The sequence below is a fragment of the Dipodomys ordii genome, unplaced genomic scaffold, assembly GCF_000151885.1.
Source record: "Dipodomys ordii isolate 6190 unplaced genomic scaffold, Dord_2.0 Scaffold303, whole genome shotgun sequence".
Lineage (NCBI taxonomy): Eukaryota > Metazoa > Chordata > Mammalia > Rodentia > Heteromyidae > Dipodomys > Dipodomys ordii.
This window is the reverse complement of record NW_012267519.1, coordinates 383369-403709: the sequence shown is the minus strand read 5'-3', so window position 1 is coordinate 403709 and position 20341 is coordinate 383369. Positions and strand designations below refer to the sequence as shown.

The following is a 20341-nucleotide window of genomic DNA, read 5'->3' as shown; positions in this document are numbered from 1 at the left end:
AGGGCAGCAATTGTAAAAGTAAAACCAGCCTAGAAAAGGAGTATGATTTTTAAAGGAAATTAATTTTTTCTTAATATGACTAGTCTTTACAAAAATAGCTTCTACGTTTTTACAGTTTGAAAAGGCAAGGATAAAATAATTTTAGCTAGATGAATTCACACATGTATAATGCTTAGTTTACATCCTGGGATCCAGTAAGTGCTTTAAAATGGTATGCTGTGATATTATGATTTTATAATGGGAAATGATATTTAATGAAAAAAGTAATGTTTGACTCCAGAGCCCTGTTCATTGTATTGATCAATTAATTGTCAGGTAATATGAGAGCCCATTTGCTCATCTGAAAAGACATAATAATAACTCATACAACTCACAGAATTGTTAAGAAGTCTTTTTTTTTTTTGGTAGGTCGTCTTAATGATAACATGAATGTAAACCATTTGACCCATAATAAATCTTTAAAACTCACCCCTTCTCATTTTATTTCTCTTGTTTTTCTAGCAGATTAGTGTAACTGCTGGAAAGAATGTGCATTGGAGCCCCTCTCACAGCTCAGTATTTAATGGCTCAGGCCTGCTGAATAGCACACTAAGTGCAAGACTAGAACTGTTAGTCCCTGCTATAGTTAACATATACCTTAATTATAAGGTATATGTTATAGCTTTATCTGCCTTTGACTTTGTCAACTAAATGTTACAGAGCCAAACAATGTATTATTATCCACCCACCACCTTTACTGTAGATAATACCTCTGATGTGTGAGTTATGGTGATAGCAGTTGCCTAGGTTACTTTTCAGTGACTTCAAAGCAGCTTTGCTGAACACATTGACTCTTCACTTGGGCCTACTAAAGAAGGATGAAAAGGCTTGAGATGTCATGTTTTCTTTATGTTACATCTATCATTTTTGCTATGTTATCCTTTGGGTAAGATATCTGTTTAATTCTTCATGTAGATCCAGTACTCATTTAAAAAATAGTTTGCTGAGAACTACGTAACACAAGGTTGATCTAAATTTATCTAATTGCTCTCTCCCATTCAAGGATGCAGACATGAAGAGTGACTAAAAAATGTCCCTTTCCAGGACAGTGGATTGGTTCCCAGAAATTTCCATTTATCAGTTCTTTCCTATATATTCCTCCTGTTCCTCTTTCCCTCTTTTGCACTCCCAAGTCTCCTAAGTTGGTCTGCTGATGATAGATTCCCATCACTGGCTGCTTTCCAAATGAATGTATTTCCTTGCTCCAACAACTTGTCCTCAAGTCAATGGCCTGGGAATGAGGTGGTGGGAAGGAGTACTGGGACTAGAACTCAGGGTCTCTAGCTCTCACTCAGCATTTTCCTCTCAAAACTGATGTTCTGTCACTTGTGTTTAGAGATAAGAGTTTGTTGGATTTATATGCCCAGGCTGGCTTCAAACCATTATGCCTCCTGAATAGCTTAGATTTTTATCAGTGAGCCACTAGCACCAATTTTACTAACCATTTTGAGACAAAAATGGACTCAGAAAAAGCCAGACCAGATGTGGTTGTGCATGCTTGTAATCCTAGCAACCAAGGGGAGGCTGTGATAGGAGGATCAAGAGCTTGATGCCAGCCTGGACTACTCAGTGAGATTCTGTGTGAGTAGAGTGGGAGGATGACAGTTGGCTGGGGCAAAGACATGGGTCCCTATCTGGAAAATACACTGAAGCAAAAGTGCCTAGGAAGTGCAAGGACCTGATTTCAAATTCCATACTGCCAGAAAAAAATGCAATGAATAGAAAAGAAAGAAAAAGATTATATTTCTGGTTTGATTTATCCATCATTTCCTCACTTTTTGCCCAGAAAAAATGTTTTGTTTTATTTTTAAAAATAAAGACTATAATTATTTAAAAGTAGGTAATAAAATGATGAAATAAGAGTAACTATATGGGCTGGGAAGATGGCTCAGTGGTAGAGGGCTTGCCTAGCATGCATGAGGCCCTGGGTTCGATTCTTCAGCACCACATAAGCAGAAAAAGCTGGAAGTGGTGCTGTGGCTCAAGTGTTAGAACACTAGCCTTGAGCTGAAGAGCTGAGGGACAGCCCCTAGGCCCAGAGTTCAGGCCCCACAACTGGCCAAAAAAAAGAGAAAATAACTATATTATCTATATTAAAAATATACATAGAAGCAAAGAAAAACCTGAAGAATCTATACTTAATTTCTTTTAAAAATTGTTATTGTAATGTACAGAGGGGTTACAGCTACATAATGAGTACATTTCTTTTGGACAATGTCCCTTCTTCCTTCATTTCTCCCAGTTTTTTCCCTCCCAACCCCCTCTCCCCCACAAATTATATAGTTCATTTTCAGCATAGTGTCTAGTGAGTATCACTCCTGCATTTATTCACCCTTTGACCCACCATTTTGGTACTCCTCCTTACCTCTCCAAAACAAACATATGCAAGACAAAAAGTACAGAAATAAAAAAGAGTGATAAAGGAGAAAATAACAAAAATACCTCTTGTTTCCATGATAAATTAAACGGGACTCTAAACATTCACACAGTAAGATCAAAGAAGGATATTCTTAGGAGAGGATCACAAAACCTCAATAACTAAGTACATATAATGATATAAAATGATATTTTGATATTTATTTAAACTTAATTTCATCTGATGGCTGCCAAACATACATTCTATCCACTTATATGTTCAGTAAATATTAATTCACTGCTTACCAGCTAGTATCAACCCGAATTCACATGTCCCTGCTAGACCCCTGTTTGCAGTAGTCATTGACATGATAGTATAGCTGCATTGCAATGAAAACTGAGGCTAGATTTTTAAGTCAGCACTCAAAGTGAATTAAACTTGTTTGTACAACTTGCTTAATACAACTCATGAGAACATGAGTTGTGATAGTAGGGGGAGAAATCATACAAAATAATTTAAGCATGAAAGTACATAATTGTTTTATAGGAACATTGCATTTCTATACTTCTGTTTCCCAGATTTTCTAATTTATCTGACTTACATGCATAGCATAATGAAATGCATAATACTAAGGAAACCTATACTTCATTGGCTGTTTAGTACATGTATTTAATTTTATATGTACAAATAACATAAATAATACACATCCACATATGTATGACTATATATTAAAATTTCTTTAAATGTTTTATGGTTATTATAAAGGTGATGTACAGAGGGGGTATAGTTACATAAGTCAGATAAAAGTGCATTTCTTTTTGAACAATGTTACTCATTCCCTTGCTCTCTTCCAGTTACTACTCCCATCCCCACCTACAAGCTATAAAATTTCTGTATGTGAGATTGAAGGTGAAGAGGAAAAGAAGGGCACCAGTTCCATTGTTCTGCTTGTGAGTGGATAGAATTTTAAGGTACTAATTCTCACCTGTCAAATTGGTGAACATATATATATATATATGTATATTAAAATCACACCATCTCTGTTATATGAGTCATTGAAATAGATCATTAGTACAAGTATAAATTGTCTTATCTTGCATGCATTTTTGGCTATATGTATTAAAATAAGATTTGTTTTCAGATTTCTACATTTAGCAATTTCATTCTATAACCATAATTTTTATTTACTACATTGGGACGATATATCACCCACATTCCCATGTGGATGATATATTTACAAAGCAGTATAAATATCTCTATTCCAGTAAATCTATTTTATCATGTTAAAAATAATGATACTCCACTCAATCCTCTTTTTTTTTTCTTCTTGGAGGTACTAAGGTTCAGGGCCTCACATTTACTAAGCATGTACACTACCACTTGAGCCACAGCCCCAGCCCTTTTTGGTTTTAGTTAATTTTTAGGTAGAATTTTCCTTTTTTTCAGATCTGCCTCCCACATAGCTGAGATTATATATATGCACTACGTCTCCCAGGTTCTTTGTTGTTCTTTCTCCCACAGTTCTTTGAACTGTGATTTTCTAGGTTTCTGCTTCCTGAATAACTAGGACTCTAGGCTTACTATACCACTACTGGCAAATATACTCTCATTTAATATTTAATATGCCTCTAAGATTGTACTATAGTAATCCACCTTCAACATAAACTTGCACATAAACTTAGTTACTTCCTAAGTAGAAATTCAAGTCCTGTATTTTGGTGAAAGCCTGGAAAAAGTTTTACAGGAAAAAAATGCTAGGCTTTAGAGGAGAGATAGGCTTCTCGTGTTAGCCTCCTACAGGGTGCTTGAGGCATCTCTGGTGGGAACTATGAACATCTGAAACTGTTGATAGCTAGAGCTTTAAGTCTTGAAAGGTTCATAATAGAGCTTCTGTCCTCTGTGGTGTTTTCACCAAGAGTTCCATCTTTTTGGCTGCCTTTTATCTTCTAGGAGTGATAGGGTACAAAGTACAATAAGTGGGAGAAATATTCTCTAGGAAGAATGTAGAGGATCAAAATGAAGAGAGCACAAAGGCCAAAAGACCAAAGAAAATTTTATAGGAATCTGGAGTCCACCTTTCAAAGATTGTACATGGGAAATAGTTATTAATAGTCTTGTGAAAATATTAATATGGTAGGGCACCAGTTGTTCATGCCTGTAATACTAACTAATCAGGTGGCTGAGCTCTGAGGATAACAGTTGGAAGCCAGCCACTTTCAATTAACTAGCAAAAAGCCAGAACTGGAGCTGTGGCTGAAGTGAAGCAATAGCCTTGAGCAAAAAAATCTCAGGCCTGAGTTAAGCCCTAGGACTGGCACAAAAATATTGATATGATATAGATGCAGATGATACGGAATTGTTCATGGAAAAAATGATAGGGCAAAAGCCTAGGGGACTGAAATAAAGGGGGAGTCCATGGCTCTCATGGAGATCCTCCACATTCATCATCACCATGCCTTGCCTTATATCCTAAAAATTGAAGTTTGTTCTTACATTAATATTTTTCAAGTTTACCTCTGTTTCTTAACTTTTTATTTATGGTCCAGTTGACTAATTGTTTCATATTTTATTGCTGTTAGCTTCTGCAGATAATATTTCAACATATATGTGTGGTAAATGATGATGTTCTTTTTTCTTTGGTACTATTTTTGTGGATGAAATTAATTACAATTTTTTATTATCTTTGAGTAGTTATACAAAGTGATTTCAATTCAATGTGTCAATTTGTGAGTATGATATTTCTTTATCAGTGTCACCCTGATTCCAGTTTATTTTTGTTTATTTGTTTGCTTATTTTGGTGGTAACTGGGGATTGAATTTAGAGCCTCACACTTCCTAGGAAGTCATTTTACCAGTAGAGCCATGCCTCTAGCTCCTAAGTTGTTAATTTTTTAAATTTTCTACAGTTCCAATACTATTATCCTTAGCGAATTATATGTGTGTGTACATATACACACATACATACATGTACCATCATTTTAATTTGTAGTATGGAGAATAGTAACGAACAACAATATTTATAATAACCTTTTAGTGTAAGTATTGTTGAAGATGGTGTTCTAAATGATTTACAGATAATAATTAACCTATTCTTCAGGAAAAATTTGTGGAAACTATGCAGTGGGTATCCCTAATTCACATAGAAGGAAAATGAGGCACATTAGAGGCACATTACCTAAGATTGTTCAACAAACAGGTTACACAGACAAAGCTACTGGTCTCTAGAATATGTGCTCTTGGACTCTCAACAGGGTAAATAATTTATTAAGATGGTAAAATGATGATTAGGACAGGTAAAAACAATGATCTGTTTTCTTTTTTTGTGGTACTAGGATTTGAACTCAGGGCTTCACACTTGGTAAGTAGTTGCTCTACCATTTGAGTCATAACCCCAACCTTGTATACTTTCATTACTTTTCAAATAAGTTCATACAGTTTTCCCAGGCTGTCCTGAACTGAGATCCTCCCATTTCTGCTTAGCTGGAATTACAGTTGTGTACTACCATGTCAATGTTTTTATTGGATGAGATCGGGCCTCATTAACTTTTTGCTTGGGCTGGACTTCAACCATATTCTTCTCATTACCATCCTCCTGATTAGTTAGGATTATAGGTACCTACTGCTGCATCTGGTGCCATCTGTTTTCTTAAACACATTTTTATGTTGTATTATTTTTCTAATATTTTTGAAACAGCAAGTTACAATCCCACTATTTCTTTTACTTTCTTTTATTTTTTCTAACATTGAATAAAACTGGTAATAACGGAGATAATCAAGCAACTAGCTCCAGAACCTGAAGGAAAATCAAAATCTGTGATATTGAGGATTTGAGAAGTCAAGTCCTCCTTATGAGAAAGATTAATTTAAGATTATACAGAGGCTAGGCATCAGTGGCTCACACCTGCAATTCTATGTTCTCTGGAAACTGATATCTGAGGATCATTGTTCAAAACCAGTCAAGGTAGAAGTGTCTGTGTAATGTTTATCTCCATTTCGCTACAAAAAGCTGGAAATGGGGGCTGGGAAGATGGCTCAGTGGTAGAGTGCTTGCTTAGCATGCATGACGCCCTGGGTTTGATTCTTCAGCACCACACAAGCAGCAAAAGTTGGAAGTGGCACTATGACTCAAGTGGTTGAGTGTTAGCCTTAAACTGAAGAGCTCAGGGATGGCACCCAGGCCAAGAGTTCAGGCCCTACAACTGAAAATTTTAAAAAGCTGGAAATGGAACTATGGCTCATGTAGAGTTAAGTACCAGACGAGCAAAAAAGCTCAAGCCCAGTGCTTGAGCCCTAAATTAAAACCCAGGAGAGAAAGAAAGAAAGAATAGAACGAACAGAAAGAACAGAAATTGAAGAGGCAGAAGCTAGGCCACAGAAAAAAGCTATCCAGTTCAAAATTAAGACACTTCTCAGCAATGGGAAATTCAAATTTTATTTTATAGATGCATATGCATAGGAGACAAATGTGTCAAGCATTCACACAGCAAAACATTAAATAGTTTTTACCCATATATGTTTTCAAAACTGAGTAAGTATTGTGCTATAAACAATATCCTCAAACTTATTTTACAATATCACATTGGATTTACTTTCCTTCTTGAACACACTTTGGCTATCTATTGGAGAAACTTAAAGGTAAAGGGCCAGAGCCAGCACTGAAGTCTGATCATCCCTGAGTTGGGTGACTGGGGTACAGAAATAGGATATACTTTGATTGATAATGGAACAGTAGTAGTTTGGATGTGTTTATATCAAGGTACTCTGGGGACATCTAGGAGAAGAGTTTTGCTAAAGAATTAGCTGAAAACCTGTAGAGCCAGAGAGAGTTCTAGGCTAAAGACACGGAATTTGATGCCATCATTTCTAGGAATACAGTGACAACTACAGTGGATGAGTTAATCCAAGGAGAACCTGGAGGTTGAGAGGGGACTTACAGTATATAGACAAGTGATATAGCTGGTAAAATACTCACTTTCTGTGAATCCAGGCATGGAACAAAATCCACACTCGTGGATTATAGCTATAAGACCTTTCGCCTGTTTTTTATACATTACAATCCCCTTTCAGAAACTAATAAGATAAACTCTCTCCTTAAAATACACATGTAACTTGAACAAGCAGGTACACTTATTAACACAGTTATGGGCACACAATAATGAACACTAGTTTAAGGAATTCACAAGTTTCCTCTCTTAAGGCCTAGTGGACTAATCTAATCAGTGATAACATAGAACAAAAGGATCAAATAGAAAACAAGTAGTGAGAGGCACAGACATAAATAAAATCAATAAGTACAGGAAATATAAATGAACTGAATACTCCATATGATGCTGGATAAAATAATACATTTTTCTACGTGCCAGTGTCTCACACTTACAATCCTACCTACTCAGACTCTGAGATTGGGAGGATTGCAGTTTGAGGCCAGCTTGAGCAGACGAACTTGTGAGATCCCTTTTGAACTTAGAGCTTGGCACAGTCGCACACACCTGTTATTGTAGTTATTGTAGCAAACCTAAAATAAGCAGATCACAGCCTAGGTGTGTGCTGGTGGTAGCATAATCCTATCTCAAGAATAACAGAAACACAGAAAGGGTGGGACAAAGGGTGAACAAATGCTGCAGTGCTACTCACTAAACACTATGTTGAAATGAGCTACACAACTTGTGGGTTGGAGAGAGATTGAAAAATGGGAGAGAGTGAGGAAGGGGTGACACTGTTAAAAGAGAAATGTACTCATTACCTGACTTATGTAACCGTAACTCCTCTGTGCATCACCCTAATGCTAACTAATTAACTGCATAAAAAAGAACAAAAAAGGAATAGAAATGTGACTGAGCACTATAATACCTGTCCATCAAGTAGAAGACTTTGAATTCAAATTCAAGCACCACCAAAATATTAAATAAATACATAAATGAAATGCTGCTTATAAGAAACACACCTTAATGTAAGGATAGAGAATCGTTGAAATTCAAAATGTTGAAAAATAAATATTTGTCTACAGTAACCAAAGGAAAACTGGCGAGGTCATGAAAATGTAATGAGGTAAATATTAAGAAAAGAAACACTACTTGAGATAATGACATACATTTAAAAAGTGATAAAGTGGTCAAAGGGTTAGAGATGCAGCTTCAGTGATAGTGTACTTTCCTAACCTGTTTAAAGAACTGAGTTCGATATTCACCCATGGAAAAAAAAGACAATTTAGGCAGCAAATACTAAAATCCTTCTTTATCCTTTTATTTACATTCTTCACTAATAAAAAACAAATATAATTGTAATTTGTTACTTGGGTCACTAGTTTTCAAAGGGTGTCAGGATTAATATTCAGTTTAAAATTTTAATATTCTGTTTAAAATTTTCAGTTTTTAGGTTTTCGTTGGTTTCAACCATCTTTACATTATGGTTGGAGAAATGTTTTCTATTATGTCATTATTTTTATATTTATTGAGGATTATTTTATGAACTGAACATGGCGTAACTAAATAATTTTCCATATATATTCAGAGCAATGTACATTGCTTTGTGGTCATAGGATATGGTTTATATATGTCTGCTTGAATTATTTGACATAGTGTTAGTCATTGGTCTTCTGTCTTATTGAGAATAGGGTATAGAAATTTCTGACTGTTATATAGCTGTCCATCTCCCTTTCAATTTGGCAGCTTGCCTTCATATACGTTATCCTTCTTAATATATGTTTAGAATTGTGATTCCACCATCATGATCAATATTTTATGAATATATAATGTCTTTATAAAGAGTTTTGACTAAAAGTCCATTTTGCCCATTATTATAGTTACATCAGCACTCTTGCTTGGGACATAGGATATCTTTTCTCATCCTTTCACTTCAGTCTATATTTGTCTTTTTTTTTTTTTGTCGGTTGTGGGGCTTGAACTCTGGGCCTGGGCGCTGTCCCTCAGCTCTTCAGCTCAAGGCGAGCGCTCTACCACTTGAGCTACAACGCCACTTCCGGATTTCTGGTGGTTTATTGGAGATAGGAGTCTCACAGTCTCTCCTGCCTGGGCTGGCTTTGAACCGCGATCCTCAGATCTCAGCCTCCTGAGTAGCTAGGATTACAGGCATGAGCCACCAGCACCCGGCTTATATTTGTCTTTGAATATGAAATGAGATAGCTTAGAGTTGGAGTGTGCCTTTTCAAAATCTATTCTGGTTGTTTGCCTTTCTTTCTTTCTTTCTTTTTTTTTGCCAGTATTGAGGCTGGGGCTTGAACTCAGGGCATCACACTCTGGCTTGACTTTGTCATATAAGGCTGGTGCTCTACCATTTGAGCCACACCTCCACTTCTGGATTTTTTTGGAAATAAAAGTGTCTTGAATTTGCCTAGGCTGGCTCCAAACTTCCATCCTCAGATCTTATGCCTGTTTGTGTTTTAATTGGAGAGTTTAATATTACAACTTCACTTTCTACTTTCTGTATTTGGTAAATTTGACATCTGAGGCCTTGCTGAGGGTTAGCTTATTTCTAGAGATAGTAAATAACTCAGATGTGAGCACCTTTTTCATTTGTGAGCTGATCGTTTCAGAGGACTCAGATATATGAAAGGGCATTATAGGGAGGGGAAGAAGAAATGGGAGCCACTGGTCTAGGTAGAATTAATAAGTAGAAATCTTTTCATTAGTCTAAGATAGGACTTTATCCCTACCCCACTTTTATCCTGTTGTCTTCAGTTTTAAAGGGTCAAGAAATAGACTAGGCAAGCCTAATAACTATGAAACAGGTAAAAGGAATTTCACAAAGAAATATATACAATATTATCTCATTTAAGGTGTTTTACATATACTTAGAATAAGAATCAAGAGGACATACAACAGAATATAAGTTATCTTTGTATTATAGAGTATAGCTTTTGTGCTTTTATTATACTTTTATGTTTTTTGCTTTTATTATATATTTATTCTTTTCTCGAAGATATGACAATCATAGAGAATGCTATTTTAACATTTTTATTTTAAAAAGTCTAGGCAAGTTAAGTCAAAACAATTTTGCTTTACAGTTCCAGACAAAACATTTCTCAAACAACATGTCTACAGGTAGAACTGAGCAGAAATCTGATGCAAATTTTAAGGTAGCAAAGGAGAGAGATACAATATGAAAGCATGAAACTAAGGTTTTCCCATCTCATTTACTCACCCATTGGACTTCTAGGCTCATTTAAAGTCAGCAACAGCAGTCTTCAAATTACTGAAAAGCAACCTAAGCAACTGGTATCATCATAATTCACAAATCAGAGATGTCATTTACAGCAAAGCTAGTAGGAGACAAATAATATACATTGTTCAGCTGCACATCCTCCAAATTAGTGATATATTGGAAAAGTATTGGGTATTGATACCAGATTCTCATACTTGCTAGGAAATGATCTATGACTTGTGCCACATCCCAGTCCAAAGTCAATATATGAATTTCTTTCTTTTTAATATGGTGTATGTTTTGTGTTTTTAGTACAGATGGACAACAGCTTAGTTCCTTATTGATGATTTAGTCTGTTTTCAATATTTTGGCGCCCATATACAATGCCAAAAACATTCATCTACAGTTTCTAATGAGTTTGTATAAATATGAATTCAGGGGCTGAGAAGTTGGCTCAGTGGTAGAGCGCTTGCCTTGCATGCCTGAGGCCCTGGGTTCGATTCCTCAGCACCACATAAGCAAAAAGAATAAAAGCCGGAAGCGGCGCTGTGGCTCAAGTGGTAGAGCGCTAGTCTTGAGCTGAAGAGCTGAGGGACAGCGCCCAGGGCCCAGAGTTCAGGCCCCATGACCGGACTCCCCCCCCAAAAAAACAAAATAAATATGAATTCAAAGCAAAGGTTGAATTATACAGTATGAATATATTTTTTGTGAGCTTTATTGTTGCAATGTTTCATCCTGTGTCCTTGTTTCAGCATTTTGTTATTCCCCTTCCCCTCCCTACTTTTGGGATTTCTTGCTCGCTTAAGTATATAACCACTATTACAAGTTCATACAATTTTTGGCTCATTGTGAATGTCTTTTCCCAGAATATATATTGTCTTTGTATTGTTGGTATTTTTTTTTCTTTTATAACTTTTGGGATTTCTTGCTTGCTTAAGCATATAATCACTATTACAAGGTTATACAATTTTTTTGTCAGACTTGATGTTACATTCCTGTAATCTCAGCAGTATAAAGGCCAAGACAGGAGGATCAAGTTTGGGACCAGCTTGAACTACATAGTGATTCCCTATTTCAAAAAAAATCTTATACAGTTGGGTGATGGTGGTTCATACCTGTACTCCTAGCTACTCATAAGGCTGAGATCTGAGAATTACAGTTGAAAGCCAGCATGGGCAGGAAAATCTATGAGACTATCTCCATTAACCTACCAAAAAAGAAAAGCCAGAAGGGGAACTGTGGCTTAAGTGGTAGAGTGCTAGCCTTGAATGAAAAGAAGTTCAGAGACAGTACCCAGGCCCTAAGTTCAAGCTCCAGGACTAGCAAAAAATTTCTTATGTAATTCTTTATTTTCATTGCAAATTTTAATAATTATTTTCAAATTTTTTGTGTTGGTCCTGGGGCTTGAACTTGGGCCTGGGTTCCATCCCTGAATTTTGTTTTTGCTTAAAGATAGCACTCTACCACTTGAACCACAACTCCACTTTTGGCTGTTTTGGTGCTTATTTGGAGATAAGAGTCTCATGAACTTTCCTGCCCAGGTTGGCTTTGAACCAAGATCCTCATATTTCAGCGTCCTGAATAGCTAAGATTATAGGCATGAGCCATGGGTGCCTGGCTTATTTTTCACATTTTTATATTTAATCTTCCTAGGATACATTTTTATGAATATGGTAAGTAGATATCTTTATTCATTTTCTTTTGATTCAGTTGTCTAAGTTTCTTGATTCTTAGGTTAAAATAAAAATAATTGTCTTCAAATGTGTTAAATCTTCAAACAAATACACTTATAAATCGATGTTTCCTCCTCATGATTATTTTCTTTATAAAATTTTTATGATTATTTTCTTAGAAAAAATTCCAATCAAAAAGAATGTTGGGTAAAGGAGTATGTAAAATATATAACTTTTGCATGCTATTGTGAATTGAAGTATACAAATATATTTAGCAATCACTTGTCTCACTGAATATGAGAATGCCTATATCCTCAATAAAGTTGAATGTTGCCAGTATACATACATTTACCTCTTGTATAGAGATGAATACTTTGCTATTTTTATTGTCTTTTTGCATCCTATTAAGAGTAAATGTTTGTTTTCACGTAAGTCTATTTGATAGATACTCTATCTTCTTTTCAGAATTTTCAGGTTATAGTAACGATGGTTTTCACTGTTAGGAGCCTCTAATTATTACTTTTAAACCCAGGGCATCTGTGATAAGAAAAAGGTTCCTTTTCTACAGCTTAGTTGAGAGTCCATGATGAGGGTTTATAAGGCAAGAAAGAGGCTATCATTTCAGAGGAGCATCAGCATGGAAGATTTCCAGGCCAAATGAACAGAGATTCAGGCTCAATGTGTTTGTAAGAGTATGATTAAGTGAGTAAGATATATTGGCATTTTACATTTTATTAAGTAATACGTACTCTAGATGATTATAATGACCCTTAGCAATGTAGACGTGACTTTTAAAAGAGATACCAGTTACAAAATAATACAATCATTTCATGGACTGAATGTGGGAAATTCCTGTTGAGTTCCTTTTGAAAGTGTAAGGTAGTTTCTAAGTGAAGTAGTTATTTTCCCCAATTATATATAAGTAGAAGTAAAACTATGTACTAGAATTCTAATTAAATAAGTATTTATCAAATATCCACTACATGTTAATCACAGAATTAATAAATGAGACTATAGTGAAAATATATTGTATTTGTTTTATCATGTAGAATGTAAAAAGTTCAGTTAGAAAATAGTGCTCTTAAATATGTGTGTGCTTTGTAGTTTAATATATTAGTTTTCCTATGTTAGTATCTATGTCTTACAAAACATATGTATGTACATATAATCTTAGTTCCACAAAGCAGTTTTACATGGTTCAAGAAGAGATGGGGGGGCTGGGAAGGTGGCTCAGTGGTAGAGCACTTGCCTTGCATGCTCGAGGCCCTGGGTTCGATTCCTCAGCACCACATAAGCAAAAAGAAAAAAGCCAGAAGTGGCGCTGTGGCTCAAGTGGTAGAGTGCTAGGCTTGAGCTGAAGAGCTGAGGGACAGCGCCCAGGCCCAGAGTTCAGGCCCCACGACCGGACACCCCCCCAAAAAAAAAGAAGAGATGGGATGGCAAGTAGGAATCTGTTCTCTTAAATCTATTCCCTGCATCACATTCTGTAGTATAAATGTCCCCTGAGAATCTGATGAAACAATGTTAGACCTTCCATCAGTGTTCATGGAGATTTTTCTCACAGGATGAACATGAAACCTTTAGTCCCTGAACTTAAGAGCATCAATATTGAGTATAGTATGATATATTTCATCAAACTGGTACCTTGTTCCACTCCTAAATGGATTCATCACATAAGACACCTAAGGAGGTGAAAGGTCCTGTGATTTAAAACATTTGCCATTTTGATAAGGACTGTGAAAACATTGTGGCCCCAGCACCCATAGAGCCGTCCTATCTGTTTAAGTGTCATTATACAGCAGAGAGAAGTTTGAAAAGAGTATGAGTTGAACTCACTGGGAACTCCAGGAAATTTAGTGAGATTCTTGACACTCAAAAGTCCCAAATGCACTAGTAGCGAGTGGAGATGTTGACATCCCAGAGCCAAGGACCCATGGAAGTAGGAATAGAGATCAAAAGCACAGGATTGGAATGGAAGCTCCCACTTTTGCCTATGGGATATGTTCCTGAGCAGTTGGAATCACACCATGTCCTCCCTCAAATAATTGATAGTTTTATAGCAGGTTGGGGTTCTCTATTGCACAGGCAAAAGCAAGGTCCTATCAAATACAGTTCAGAATCACTGACAGTTCTTTCCTACAGCAGCACTGTGAGGCAAATACTTTCCCCATGAAAAGATCAGGCCTTCAACATATGTTTCTTATAATAGTTGCCAGTTTATTTCTCTGGTGAAGAGAGCCAGAGGTAATTTACAGTTTACATTTTTTATACTTCTGTTATTAAATGTGTTACTGCCTTTCAAAAGTGACTGACAGGCTTTTTCATTGTGCCTAGTTTGTGTGTGTGTGTGTGTGTGTGTGTGTGTGTGTGTGTGCAAGTAATACACACACAAATATTCATTTTTGGAAATGAGAAGATGTAGACAGGCAATACAGAAAGAAAATGCAGATCACATAGAGATTCCTTGTTAACTTTTGGTGTACAATAATTCAGACATGTCATGTTACATGATGTCATATATAAATGTACACATACATTGGTAGCGTGTTGTTTTTACTTTATAATACATGATTAGATGAGCATGATTTCCTGTAAATGGATGAGACTGAATTAAAAGATGAGATGTTAGCAATAAAAGTTGTGTGCACATGTAACCACTCAAGAATTAGAGTATAAGGATAGCAACTATTTAGCAAGAAAGTGAAGATACAAAAAAAGCAGGGGTAATATTAATAACAGAACATAAATGATTAGTGAGAGATGCCTTAAATGGGAAAAGGAAGGTCTCGAGAATGCCTGTGGTTAAAATGCAGAGCCCTAAATTTTTTTCTCAGACCTCTTATCTCTTCTAAGCACCTTTCCATCTCATCTCCCTCTCCTGCCACTTCCTCATCCTTTAAATGCCTGTAGTCCATGTCCTCTTTAAATTCTTCGAGAGACTGAAGCAGCCTTTGCCTAAAATTCCCTTCCGTTTGCTGGCGTTCAAATCCTCCACAAAGATGTTCATCTTCCCTTTTTGGCATGGTGCACTTGGGCTTTCCTTCATTTTCTTTGCAGGATTTTTGCATGATGTCGTCTTCTGCTTCTTTTAGGGAGAAAATGTAGATATCGATTGCTTCGGCACTTTGGAATCAGGGTTCTCAGTCTCTCTTTGAGGCAGAATACTCACCCAACCCCTCACACCCTCCCCTCACGTCCAGCCCACAGAGTTGGAAATGTTTCTGGGCTCCATTCCCACTCTACTCGCCTCATCCCCACCCCCAACATACCATTTCCCTAGCAGACAAGGCTAACAGCTTGTCCACCAGGCAGGAGAAGGTTAAGATGTAGAGGTGCACTGTGAGGCCATGAATTTACCCGGCTTTTGCCTTTCTCAACTCTCGCTCTCAGAAATTTCGTTTCAAGGGCCTCCCTCACACTGACCTGTGCAGAGGCGAGATTGTTTTCTGCTCTTTTTCTTTGCCTCGAAGTGTCTGCAAATACAGCTCTTTGGACCTGCAAACAAAAGGAAGGGGGCGGAGAAGATAGAATTCTCTGTAGATCAACCTGTTTCAGAAACCAGACATCTGGAATCTGGTTTTCTCATCACTCTGGCAACTCCAAATCACCAACTGCCAGGTTCCCTTTTGGTTCCTTTCCCTTCTTCTAATATTTCTGTAACCACCATGCAATCTCCCACTCAAGCCTGGTCCTGGTACAATCCCCCCACCCCTGCACTTCCCTACACCACCACTGTAGCATGCCTGCATTTCTGAGGAAGGCAAACTAGTTTCAGATTTTCTTTAATTTCTCTGATTCCATCCCAGGATTTTAGTCTTTTCTTCATCCGTCAATCCCAACTCCAGGCCTACCATTTTCTCCAACTAACTGGGGAAAGGAGAAGGAAAGAGACAGCTTTCCAAGATAAGAGAAGTTAAATCCTGTCATTAAGTATTTGTGTGTCTCTAAAGACTTCCATTTGGCCCTTTTACTCCCCCTTCAAAATATACAGTTATCTCCCACCAACTTGCTGGCATTTTGGGAAAGCAAGGCTGGATCTTTCCAGTCACTACATTCAGCCACTACTACCCAGGGATCCAAGCACTTTCTTCACACAAGCCTGTTGGCCTGTAAGGAATTTACCTCTTCCTCTCCTTGGCCACAGGACACAAGTCTGCAGGGCGGCAACGCTGGTACCCAGAGGAGAAAGAAGCCCGGGAATATAAGGACTTGTGCTCTTGTCAGCTTTTGGTCATGTGAGGATTATATCATCCTCCAACTCTGGTCCCACTTCCCCCTCCCACCAGCAGTTCTATGGAAGTGGTCCGATCTACCAACCTCCAAATCCCCCATCACACCAGGCCCTGTCACTCATTTTTGTCTTTGCTAATTCCAGAGGTCAAAAGTGGCCCCCTCTCCTTAAGGTTGGAATTTGCCATTCTCCAATTACCAGGGAGCTGCATCTTTCTATACTTACATTAACTATTGCTACTTTTTTAGTGGTTATGTTGTGAAAGCGTTACCGCACCCTTTTCTAGAATGCCAGGACAGAAAAGAAGTAGTTTCTCCTTCCTCACACTCCACTCAGCCATTAATAGTTACCTTACTATTTATTCAATTCTTGAAACCAAATTGGAGGGGCTGAGGTAAGTTAGGAAATAAGGTATTGATTTTTTTATTTTTGTCCAGATAATTTTCTTTTTTCAATTTTTCCATAAGCATGATTTTTTATAATTAGAAATATGATAAAAATATGTACATCTGGAAAAAAAGATTCAAGATGGGAAGTTAAAAGACTCAGCCACCTGTTTCTACTGCTGAAGTCATAATGTAAATATAGACCCTGCAGGCGGACACATTTTTAGAAGATCAAAATGTACAGGACAATTTGAGCCTACCTTTTTGGGGGACTCTTGAGCATGCAAAATCATTCTACTAGTTAGATCACTGGAGCCATAATTCCATAGTTCCTCACCTTCAGATTTTCCAGATCTCAAAGTTTGTCACAAATCTTTACTAGTTTGATTTTGGCATCATGCCCTACCTCCTAGTTAGTGCCACGCCTACACCTTCCTCCCCCCACATTTTTACTAGCACCAATTAGTAAGAAGATTTCATTTTGACATGTCCATTTATACCTTAATCAGACTCAACTCCTCCATCAATCTCCCTAATTCCCTCTTCCTCTTTCCAAAACCAATATCAACAAGCTTCATTGTTACATTTTCACACAAATGAACTTCAAAATTTACAAAAACATAATACATAAAGAACTGTCTCTGTTCACCTTCTCCCTCCCACTAGTACCCATCACCAGATAAGCTTTGTTTTACATTCGTAATATTCATTCTTTAAGCATAGGACAATTGTTCAAAGGGGTTTCCTTGTGATATTTACACATACATATATTGTACTTTAAACAAACTGCCCCGCTTCAGTTACTACTGCTTCCCCTATCTTCCCACCCTCTATTATCCTTTATTCCCTTCACTACTGTGGCTGAAATATCCCACTTTTCCACATCATCCTCATTCAGACTTGGTTATTCATTTCTCCCAGATATGTTTATGTTTCCTCTTTATGTTTCATAAACCTTATAGAGCCATACTAAAGAAGCTGACCATTAATATACACCAACTATCATATCACAAATATTTCTTTATAAAGATTTCAATACTTAATCTAAATGTATTTGTTATTGATCTTTTTCATTTAAAAATAAGCACATACTTTTAGAAAAATTGTGGCTTATCATGAATGCAACTGGCACTAGTTAAAAAAATGATCCCAGAAAAACTATTAATTGTTGGGGTAGGGGTATAGCTCAAGTGGTAGAGAACCTGCAAAAGGCTCCATATTCAAACTCCAGGACTATAAAAAAATCTAATAGTCAGAAGCTTTTTTTAAGAATAGAGAATTGTCACAGTTATTAAGAAATTATTAAATTGTAATTGAGGCAAAAACTTATTGGTAAGTGGAGAATCACCAGATGATCCTTGAGATATTATATCTTAGTAAGAAGATATTATGCCTAAGTAAGAAGCATGACATTGAACAGATACCATTTTGCATTAAATGCATTTAATTGCCTGTTGGATAGTCTTGGATTTAAAACATGAATACCGAAATTTCTCTGTGCTTCAACTATAAATTAGGATAATAGTTTTGGATACCTCACACAGTTGTCAGGACTAAATGGCATACTTTATGGAAGGCATTTAACACATGATTGACAAATACTAACTACTTCAATAGATGACCAAGTCCCAGTGATTGCCTGCTAAGGATTTTAGAGATCCTTACAATTCCAACTCTGGCTTGACTGCCATTATGTAATAAATATAATTTCAACTTGTGGACCACTATGACAACATGTACTGGATCTTACTTTTTGCTTAGCCATCTTCCAACAGAGTGATGATTCCAACAACAGTTATGATAATATAACATACTGTTTTTATTTTCCTTCATCTTTCAACATTCATGCTCTTAGAACTTACTTCTTTTATAGGCACACCTTTGATTGACCTTCAGGTCATTTTACAGCACCTTAACTTTTCTAAGTATAAGCTTTGGTATAAAAATATAAGCAAAATGAAATATTGAGTTACATTGGACTTATTTCCCTAGTATTGATTGAGGGTACTCATAGATTAAGACAAAGAGACATCTTCCAATTGTAGCCAAATACCATCATAAGAAGCTAACAACAAGATGCATTAGGCAGCTCTGATTCACAAAATACTCATTTAAAACTTTTCCTTCCTAAATTTGTGGAAGGATTCCTACCAGGACTCCTGGTAGGAGTTCAGTATAATAATAATAACATAATAAATAATAACATAATAAATAATAACATAATAAAGTGACATAATAACACTGTCATTTGTACAGCTCTAACACAGGGCCTGGGCACTGTCCCTAAGCTCTTTTGCACAAGGTTAGTGCTCTAACACTTTAAGCCATAGCTCCATTTCTGATTTTTGGGTGGCTAATTGGAGATCCAAGTCTCATAGATTTCCTGCCCAGGCTGGCTTCGAACCCCAATATTCAAATCTCAGTTCCCTGAGTAGTTAGGATTATAGGCATGAGTCACCAGCACCCAGCTTCTATATTGCTTTTTATGTAACAAAATGTCTTTTAAATACATTGTATATATTAACTGAATTAATACTTAGAGGTATTCCTAATATTATTATTAGGAAACTAAAGAGTACAGAAATTGAATAGCTTGTATACTCACAGTATAGACAAAAGTTTCTTTTTATTTTAATTGGAAAATGAAATTTGAATATATTTCTTGTGTGCACCATGACATTTTGAAGTATCTATATCATGTATAATGTCTAAATTAAGTAAATGAAATTTATTACTTCTTTCTCACAGTGAGAACACTAAAAAAAAATCTACTTTGCTATCTTTAAGAAATTTTATCATCGTTTCCATGTATTTTTCCTAACTGGAATTTTATATCCTTCATGTCCATTATATCTCATGTCTAGCCTCTTCTCTGCTTCTATGAGTTCAACTACTTTTTAGATTTCACATATAAAGGAGAACATGTGGCATTTGCCTTTCTGCTCCTGGATTATCTCACACAACATAACATAATTTCTTCCAAGTAATTTCATGCTGTTGAGATGACAGAATTTCCCCTTTTCCTAAGGTTGAATAATATTTAATCATGTGTATATATCATATTTATAGATCACACACACACACATATATATATATCACAGTTTATCAAGTCATCAGCTGATGGTCAATTATGATGATCCGACTTGTGAATCGTGCTACAATAAACACAAGAATGCAGATATGTCTTGAAATCTTGACTTCATTTCCTTGGAACAAATAGCTAGGAGTGGAAGTGCTGGTTTGTATACTAGTTCTATTTTTCATTTTTTGAGTTGCCTCTATACTGTTTTCCATAGTAACTGTACTAATTTATATTTCCATCAATAGTGGGAAATACAATATAGTATTCGCTATATTTTAACTTTTTAATAATAGCCATTCTTACTGGGGACAGGCAATATCTTACTGGAATTTTAATTTGCATTTTTCTTTTTCTTTTTTTGGGGGGTGGGAGTCCGGTCGTGGGGCCTGAACTCTGGGCCTGGGCGCTGTCCCT

At 36.5% G+C, this 20341-nt stretch overlaps 2 protein-coding genes across 2 annotated transcripts in view; one reads left to right on the top strand and one right to left on the bottom strand.

Annotated features, from left to right (window-relative positions):
- Positions 1 to 20341, top strand: part of Bex2 (brain expressed X-linked 2) — a 98822-nt gene that overhangs the window by 65309 nt on the left and 13172 nt on the right. The gene's annotated exons all lie outside the window — the stretch shown is intronic.
- On the bottom strand, positions 14994 to 15296 carry Tceal7 (transcription elongation factor A (SII)-like 7). Its single transcript, XM_013036608.1, has one exon. The coding sequence runs from the start codon at positions 15294 to 15296 to the stop codon at positions 14994 to 14996; it is 303 nt and encodes a 100-aa protein (XP_012892062.1).

Coding starts and splice junctions, on each gene's coding strand:
- Tceal7 (XM_013036608.1), bottom strand. CDS start 15,296: ATGCAAAAATCCTGCAAAGAAAATGAAGGAAAGCCCAAGTGCACCATG.